Source organism: Elephantulus edwardii, unplaced genomic scaffold (assembly GCF_000299155.1).
Source record: "Elephantulus edwardii isolate Elephantulus edwardi_28Jun2011 unplaced genomic scaffold, EleEdw1.0 scaffold00054, whole genome shotgun sequence".
Classification (NCBI taxonomy): Eukaryota; Metazoa; Chordata; class Mammalia; order Macroscelidea; family Macroscelididae; genus Elephantulus; species Elephantulus edwardii.
Window position 1 is genome coordinate 2,939,702 of NW_006399804.1, and position 9,762 is coordinate 2,949,463.

Below are 9,762 nucleotides of genomic sequence, written 5' to 3' on the forward strand. Positions count from 1 at the left end.
GGGGGGGGGGAGAAATAGAAGACTGTAAGGTAATCAAGAATCAAACCATTAGGTAGCTGGATCAAACAATGTACCAGCTACTCCACAGAAGAAAGAAGGGCAATCTCCTGCTGTGCAATTTAGAACCTCTAGAAACCCCTTGGAGCAGCAGTTATGAGTTGGTTCCAATTGGATAACAGTAAGTAGTAGTTATTGATATGTGCCATCAAGTCACCTGCAATTCATAGCAACCCTATATACAATAGCTGTGAAGCCTGCCCTGTCCTGAGCCTGTCTCACTGACTCCCATTGTCTTAGTCACTGTATCAATGGACCTCATCTGGAGTCTTCCTCTCTTTCCCTGTCCCTTCACCCTCTGAGCATGATGTCCTCCAAGGATTGGTAGCAGTAGCACATGAGAGAAAAAAAAATGTTGAAACAGAAAAAAGGTCTGTGTATGCGCAAAAAATACATGTTACCTTTTTTTTCTTTTCTAGAAATATATATTTACATACATATAAATACACAAACATATATGTTAAAATATGTAGTATATGTCTTAAATAAAAACCAACTCATAGCTGACTCCAGCATATTTTTAGATGCAATTAATTGCACATGAGGAAATTATTCATCCTTCTCCAAAGCAGCTGGCAGATTCAAACTGCATGCCTTTGGGAATGCAGCAGAGCTTCATATCACTTGGCCACCAGAGTTTTTATATATATATATATACATAAAATTTATAAATATATAGTTTATATTTTTAGCAGAAATGAAAAAAAAAATAAAGAATAACCTGATTACCCAACATGGGGTTCAGTAAGTTCTCTATTTTTCCATGGAGAATATGAGTTCAGATTTTGCTAATTTTTATATTTCAGACTTTTATTTAATGTTTTCCAATTCAGACAAAAAAACCCTAAGGTGGCAAAATTCAAAATGTCACAATATAAATGCAATATTAACAACTAGATCCTTTGTTCTAATTTGACTTTTCACCATTTAGAATCATTTTCCACCCTATTTCTCTCCAGAACTCTGTTTGCTCCCAAGTACAACCATAATAGACAAGGTTCTGTAATTTTGGCTAAAACCACAAAAGGCAGTTGAAGTTCACACTCGAACTGTACCCAGTTTTCTTACAGAACAAAACTCTTACTCAGACTTCTCTCTGTAGAAAAAGATTACAGAAAGAAGAAACTATCTTCCCTTTATATACTTTTAAATTTATTATGTCTGAGAATTTTTGTAGATAGTCATTTTTGTAGGCTTCTGGTAGCTGTATACATCTGAACTGCTTATAAAGCTAATGTCATAAAATATTTAAGCTAGAATTATAAAATTAATTGAATCTTAAATTTTAAACTGTTTTATTTGGAGGAAAATCTCAAAATACTCATTTTCTTTGTGATCTGGCTTACAGAGAGTAAATTTATAATTATGGAAGGAAAAAAATTATAAGCAGATAAGATATTTAGTCCTTCAAAATAAATGTCTCTTTTTTAATTTGAAATATTTGTTTTATCATTAATATTCCATGTTTTTTGAATATTTAAAAAATAATATTAAAGATTTGAAAGAACAGTTTTTCTATGAGCAAGCATACTAAACAGGTCAACTGGAAAGTTTATGAGTTTACAATTAAAAGGGTCTATAGGCCACCAACGAGAATTTTTTTTTGCAAGATAGTAAGGCTAAGATCTAACTTTCAATACATTTTCAATTATGAGAAAATCCGGGGAGGAAAGTAATTATGTCTTACAATAAGTGAGTCATTCAGAATATGGAAATGAGGGCATCTCCTCCATTTCATGTGCTCAAATTTGCATTTTCCATTCTTTGTTCTAAGCAGTGAGTCTCACAAATTAAAAGAAAGAAAATTGTACTACTGAGGGCAGGTAAGGAGTTTAATCTTGAGAGATGTTACTGATGAATTGCTGTAGTATTTTGATATAAAATAAATACTGAGCTTGGAAAAATATAATATTGTTACTGCTTAAAGCTAAGTTTACTGGGGGAAGATATCCACTTTGGATGACTCATTGATGGAGTGCTTCAAAGTTCATACACATCTTTGATGCAAATTGTCAAGATGAACCTAAACCCCACAGGTTTTATCTGTCTAGTGACACCATGTTCCAAGAAACCAAGATGAGAGTCAAAAAATTGAAGCATTTTGTTATATCCTGCATTTATTTAAGCAAACCAAATGTGTAGAGAGAGGAAATTAATGCGTTCATAACGATTTACAAATACAGAAAGAAGACACAGAATATTATTAATACCCTGAAAAGAGCACATCTGAGAGGCAGTTCTGTCGTCGGAGAACACTTGCAAGTGACCACATTGAGGCCATGGTGGATTTGTCCATCTGTCATTCTTGTTCTGACATCCTTTAAGTAGTTTCAATAGATAATCAACTATTTGCTTCCAAATGAAAATATTAATACTAATGATTATGGTTAGCCTTGAATGTTTGTGAATGACTATACTATACTGTACATACATAATGCTAGGCTTGCTGTGTTATTTCAGTGCTGCTGTACATTAGGCAGGGGGAAATAATGTCTTATTACACATTTACTGGGACATCCACTAAAATATGAACTAGTTTGCATAGGTTAGTCCTTTGGGCAGCACGATGTTGCTCTAGTCCACCAAGGCTTAAAGATTCACAGTGAAGAGGAAAAGAACATGAATTAAAGCATTTCTACTAAAATATATATTGTAATAGCTGGTGTTGACAATTTGCATAACAAAAGCCAAATTATATTGATAACAGTATATCTTCATTTAAACAAGCTTTAAGTGTTTCCTTTAAAACTCTATGCTCTCAATTTTAGTACTGGTGCAGTCCTGAAAAAAAAAAGAAACAAAACTCAAAAACAAACCCACCAAATTTCTACATATTTTGAAGTGATTGTAAGTGAAACTGCACAATGGTTCTTATTTGCATTTCTACTAGCACAGATTAAAGACCCTCAGGTATAAACTCATAACACCTCACTGGTGGTCATTACAAACAGGACGGTGATCCAGGTTACTCCTTTCCCTTAAAGTACATGTTTTTTCACTGTAACCCAATTACCAAAAAAAAAAGTATATACTACACAAGTTGGATACCACATATCAAACACAAAAACAGCATACAGAACTCCCATTAGGATACCGATGCGGTGAGCATTCAGGGAGGAAATCTGCCCTTGGGATTCTTTTGGGCTTATGGATTCCAAACTCTGAGTACAGCTAGATGGCCACAGAAACCTCAGCTAGTACTTTTGGCTTTTTAGATCATCAAGAGGTGACATCCTCCTGGATAAAGTCATTAAAGGACATGGAATACTTCACATTGAGCCTTTTATTTTAGTATTCTTAACTTTTCTGACACAGCTTCTTATTTAACTATTCTCTCACCTTCATGGCTTATAACCAAAACTACTGCAAACTAACCATGTTTAATTATCAGCAGAAAAGAACTTAGAATGAATTTATGAAGTGAATTCCATTGTGTGTAGTAAATTCAGCCTCATAACAAAATTCCTCTATCTTACCATAGCTATTTTAAATCCCAAACCAAAAGTTAACATTTATGTATTTCTACTGTCTACAAATCCATAAAGAAATTTTCAGAACTAGATGGCAGAAGCCAGTATTTTCTACAGTTCTAAATCTTTATAAGCAAAATACAATCAGCTAACACCCTTAATGTCTGTCAGGAGTATTCCACTCCCCCCTCATAAAAATACCAACCATATATAACAAAATATTACTATAGAAGGGCAAAAGCTTACTGGGATTTCTCTCCAAGGTAATGGATAAACAAGGGTAATCAAAAAGGCACCTATTTTTGTATCTATCTGCATTATAATTTTGGTATAAATTATATTCATTTTACATAGGGATGTGTTAGCAAAGAATCATACACATAGTCTTTCGTTTTTCATTAACATTCTCCCATTGGAAATGGAAGAACTTGGAAACAAAGCGCATCATCTCTTAATCTCCCACTATTTTGTTTAGAAACATCTTCTTTCCAATTCCCAAAGTACTGTTCAATACAGGACAAGAAAAGAGATGATACAGTACAACTGGTAAAACTTTGTCTTTCTCTTCTAACAAGTATCTCAGTAAAACTAGTGGCAAGATAGGGGCAGGCCTAATCTCATTTGTATTCAAACAATGAGCTTGTCTAAATTGTGCTTACAAATTTCAGTGTGACCTCTGGAGGCTGAAAGAGGCCTCATGCAAAGCAGACAACCTGATAAACGCACTTTGAACTGGACTACACTGCTCATGTGTACACACAAACAAGATGACACAAAGAGGGGTTCACTTTACCATAAGTCAGAAATACAAAGTTTTCCTAGAGAACAGGAATCAGTAAAAACATTAACTACAAATACTTACAACAAAAGCAATAGTCTGTTGCTGTACTTTTCTCAAGAGAGAGAAGATTCCCATACAGTTTTGTTTTCAGAACCTTTAAAAAGTGTATCGAACTGTTCCATGTGCTTTGATCAGGCCAGAGAAGACGCCAAAGGTAGAGAAGCAAGAATATGCTCTCTGTGCTTAGGCATCCACACAGTCATTTTTAACTCACTTTCAAAAAAAAACCCCCACACCCACAAAAACCCTAAAACCCACAGAATTTTGTTGTTTAGTTTTTAACTTTTCTTTAGTTGTCAACCTTTAATACTTGTCAAATTGAAGAGGGGTCATGTAGAAAGTGGAAAAGTTCAAAAATGTAGATTTTAAAAATCATGTTGTTAAAAAATAGCACTTTGGTAATATACATATATGTTTCCTCTGCTTCAACTGAGAAGGTTAACAGCCTGACAAGCTTTAGTAATGGGCTAATACTATTGAGCTATAAGCTCAATTACATATGATATCTTATTCTACCTCAAATTCACTTACAAAACTACCCTCCAATTAAACTCTGATCAGTTTTTAATTCCTAGAGGCTGAAAACAAAAATATCTTGCTTTACATTTTGTTAAGCTTAAAAATTTAGAACGATTTCCCAAATATATTTTAATTTTACATTCAATAAATCAGATTTTTAAATTAATGGATGAGAAGAAATATGAAATGTCAGACTGCTACTTTAACTTTCCTGATTATAATCCTCATTTCAAGTCACTTTATTTTGAGCTATGATAAATTTACTAGTTATCAAAAAGTGTACTTGTCCTGCATTTAGTCAGAAATATAATCAACTACTCTTTTTTGATAATTAAAAAAGGCAAAATTTACATACTCTACTGAGTATTGATTTAAATATAATAAAATTGAGCAGTCTTCTTGCTGTCAATCTTAATGGGCAGTTTTATAGGAATATTGCCAAGTTGAGTTCACCCTTTTAGGTCTATATACAAGACCTCTTAACAGATAGGGGATTTCATCAAATTAATCATGACCAGTCATCATTTTAACAGAAAATCAGTCAATAACCTATAAAAAACTCCTCGGCGTAGTTATTTGACTGAGTTTTTCTTTTCCCCCTTCACTGTTACTGTCATGTAGATACAGCTTGAGTATTATTGTTATATGCTGTTGAACTGACTGTGACTCATAACAACCCTGTGAACAATGGCTCTGAACTTTGGCCCATCCTGAGCCAACATCACCATCTCTGATACACCTTGAGTATAATAAACCTTACTTTTCTCTTCCTCTAATAAAATAAAACCATAAATTTATAAAAGAATATCCTAATGTCCCAAAGAGTGTAAATAAATAAAATTTTCCCATTGGTCTAGAAAATATTTGAAGAAGAAATATTTTATCAGACATTTGATTCATTTCCTTGAATACATCACACAAAAGAGAAATTCTCAAGGCCTATAAATTTTACTACATTTTTATAACTTTGCTTTTTCTGTTTTATCACAACTACAACATCAGACTCTAAATGAAGGCTATCCTTTTACAGGTCTTCATTAGTGGTCCATCCTGAAAACCACAGGAGCTGATGAATGTCAGTCTCTAAGATGATCTAGAGTCAGGCTCCAGGTAAAACCTAACGATGACACAGTCAAAGGCTGCCCTCATGGTTGTGACTCCACCAAGAGCCTGCAAGGCCCTTCACTTGCAAACTGAGGACTTGACAATATTGTAATGAGCAATCGACCTACACTGAAAAATCTCTGATGACATTCTTATCTCACATTCCCTAAATTTGACTGAGAAAATAAAAAGCAAGGGTCTTTAATTTAACCACATTTTGTGGCTAGATTCCCATTCCAAAATCTGAAAGTCACTTTCCAAAATTAGCAATCATATTATCTTACTCTATGTGGCATTTGAGATGTTTAGTTTGCTGAGTTTACCAGCATATTGCAGATCCTTTTTTTTTTACTGGCTCCTTTTAAGTTCCAGTTACTTTGAAATAAACAATGGCATTAAGTTAATGAAATGCTGTCTACTAAATACCTAATCACTTATTTAGTAGCATATACATCTATTTCCTAAGGTGTAAATCCTTCAAAACTAGAGTGCAATGCAGCAGAAGAATCTCAAGCGACTTTTCAAAATAGGTCTGCTTTTGTTTCCTGATGAGCTGGCAACTAGAGGAAAGGGTGTTTAGATATCAGCTACACTTTTCTGCTTGAATAACAGGAACGGGCAGTGCAACTGCCTGTGTTACAGAAGCTTGAATCTACATGACATGCAACAGGGTGAAGGCTATTAAGGAAACTGTATACATGGCGTTGGGATTTGCCCTTTGCAGAGTAGCTCGGAAGTTAGTGAAGTTATTTGGTCCTGACATTCTATGGACTCAAGTATATCATTGAGTCCACAGAATGTAAATGAAGAATATGAATTGGTATAAATAAGAAATAAACAAGGGAATTTCTTTGTTAATAGAAGTTTCTAGGTCCCTATTATTTTAACAAATTCATTCTCCAACAGCTTACATTTGCAGTTGATTTTATCAGGCAATTTCCACTTAATTAGGAAATCACCTAACAACTAAAATGCAAAACCATTTGGTTTTTTGGTTTGGTTTTTTTAAAGTATTGGCTGTATTACTGAATTAAAGGAATTGGCTTCTGACGATTCCAAAGTGACAGCTAAGACATTTCATATACTTGTTACACTTAAGGGATAATCAACATCTCTATTAAAGTCTACAAAAATACATTTGCCATAAGAGTTAAATAGCCAATCAAAGAAAACCATTAACACAATTAGGAGCACCAGGTCTCCAGATGTAATTATTGTGTATGTTGAATTACTGAAGATGCTGCCATTCTTCAGCCCAGAACTCCTTCCTTCTTCCTGGTACCTGTGTGTCTAATTGTAAAAGGAAGGGCATGTCATTGTAAAATAACTACCAAATTCTCTTAAAAGTATCTTTTATCTTTTAAAAAGATTAGGTTTAGAATACATTAGAATAAAGCTTAAAGGGCATAGAGGAACAATTAATTAACAAACTCGATGTAATTCGCTGGGAGCATCCCTGTTTTCCCAGTTCTCTGCACAGTGCCATACATCCAGCCCTCATCGATGGGCTGCACGTTGACAATGTAGTCACCGTCCCTGAAGGAGACCTCATCTTCATCCTGGGCACTATAATCGTACATGGCTCGGTATGTCCTCTGAAAAAGGAAAGAAGGGTCTTACGGTTAACACCAAACATATTAGTCAATAATCAGCTGCCACTGTGTCAACTTCAAGAATTTAGCTCATGGATTGTATGTCAGAACCGAATGTTCTTCATGGGATTTTCAAAGGCTGATTATTTGGAAAGAGATTCCCAGCTCTTTCTCTAGGTCAACCTCCATCCTTTCTGGTTGACAGGAAAGCACCTTATCACATGCATCACCCAGGTGTTTCACTGAACTACTTACAAGCAAATATAAAAATGACAATAAATAAACCAATCCACAAACAGGAATTAGGAATGTTTTTAAGAATATCTATTTCTAGAGATCTGTTAACAAGTGTCTGGTTATCTAATTGTGTTGATCTCACGTTTACTAGTATAGAAAAAAAGAAAACATTTTAGGACCAGAACAGGAACAAAAAGAAGCACCTAAATCATCAAAAGGTGAGCTTTGAAATAGTGAAGCCAACTACACTCAGCTTTAGATATCTCAGAAACATGAGATTACAAAGATCCTCCCTCCCCTGACCTGTGCCCTTTTCACTCTTCAGAAAACAAAACCATTGACATGTATAAGAGGAGACTGCCATCTTCCTTCTGCTAAACAGCTGGTGGATAGAAACTGCACACATTTGGTTTGGCAGTGCAACTCTTTAATCCACTAGCCCACCAGAGATTTCTCTTTAAACAAATAGCAAGAATTTTAACCAACTGGCAGCATCAGGATGGATGGTGAAGAGATTGAGATTGTACACAGCTTTAGTTTGCTTGGCTCTGTAGTCAAGTCTTGGCACCAGCAGCCAGGAAATTAAAAGGCGCATTGCCATGGGAAAGTCTGCTGTTAGGGACCTCTCCAAAGTACTGAAGAGCAATGGTGTCTCTCTGGAGACTAAGGTGCGTCTGATACAGGCCATGGTCTTCGCAATCACTTGTTATGCATCAGAGAGTTGGACAATGACCAAGGAGGATAGAAGGAGAATTGATGCCTTGGAGCTGTGGTGCTGGAGAAGAGTATTGAGAATACCATGGACTGCTAGGAAAGCAAACAGATTTGTCCTGGAAAGGGTTAAACCGGGTGGCTCCTTGGAGGCAAGGATTCTGAGGCTCCGTCTAACATACTTTGGACATGTTGTGAGGAGAGACCGGTCCTTAGAGAGGGACATCATACTTGGGAGGGTGGAGGGACAGCGCAGGAGAGGAAGGCCCTCTATGAGGTGGATTGATTCAGTGACTGGGATAACTGGAATGGGAGTGTCAGAGACAGTGCGATTGGCACAGGACAGAGCGGAGTTTAGGGCTGTTGTACATAGGGTCACTATGAGTCGCAAGGGACTCGACGGCACATAACAACAACAACAACAACAACTTAAAAAAATTAAACAAATTTTTAAAAATCTGTAATATACTCAGTTACAGTATCACGACAAAATAAATTTGGTGTGTAAATGTTCTAAGTTACATATAACAAAATCCTTGCTAAAATGAGGAAACTTTAAACAGAGTTTGACTATCTTTGACATTATTTAAGGCCAAGAGTTTAATTACTATTAACTGAATGATAAACACAAATTAATTCAAAGACAAAAGAAACTAGCTGAGACACAAAGGACTTTAGAACAATTAAGGTGACCTTTAACAAACTGTTTAGGGGAATCATCTGTGTTTAGGCAAAAGACAAGTGATTGTGTCAGGGAGCTTGTGGAAGCAATTCCATGTGAGATGCCAAGTTTAACTACTTGATCTCTCATACTGCTCCCAGTTTTTGTACTCAATCAATCAGTACTTTAACATTTGAAGTGAGAGATTTGAAGGAAGAAAAAAAGGGATTTTTTTAAACTGCCTGGGATATCAGTGGCAGATATCATTTTGATTAATGTCAAGATTAGTTAGGCATATTTTGTTGGGAAAATCTACTGTCAAAGACATCTTCAAAGTACTAAGCAATAATGATATCAGTCTAAAGACTAAGTAAGGTGTCCCTAACCCAAGGTATGGCCTTTTCAATTACTTGTTGAATAAGGGATCAAAATCATAAGAGTCCGGAATGAGGGTTGCAAAGTGGAGTATATTTGGGGTGGGAGTGGGGATGTGCCGGGTGGGGGGGGTAAGATTGTGTACCAATGAAGGAGTTTTTCTTTTGCTTTTCAAGGAGAGGAGCGTACTGGGGG

General features: G+C 35.6%; 1 protein-coding gene across 2 annotated transcripts in view; it reads right to left on the reverse strand.

Annotated features, from left to right (window-relative positions):
• Positions 1–7,136: 7,136 nt before the first annotated feature.
• The window catches only part of NEBL (nebulette), a 588,942-nt gene continuing 586,316 nt past the window's right edge, over positions 7,137–9,762 (reverse strand). Inside the window, exon 7 of one of the 2 annotated variants that reach the window (XM_006887052.1) lies at positions 7,137–7,586. In XM_006887052.1, coding sequence (XP_006887114.1) covers positions 7,410–7,586 — 177 coding nt within the window. In that variant the 3' untranslated portion in view covers positions 7,137–7,409. The remainder of the gene's footprint in view (positions 7,587–9,762) is intronic. The other variant, XM_006887051.1, reaches the window with a different exon arrangement.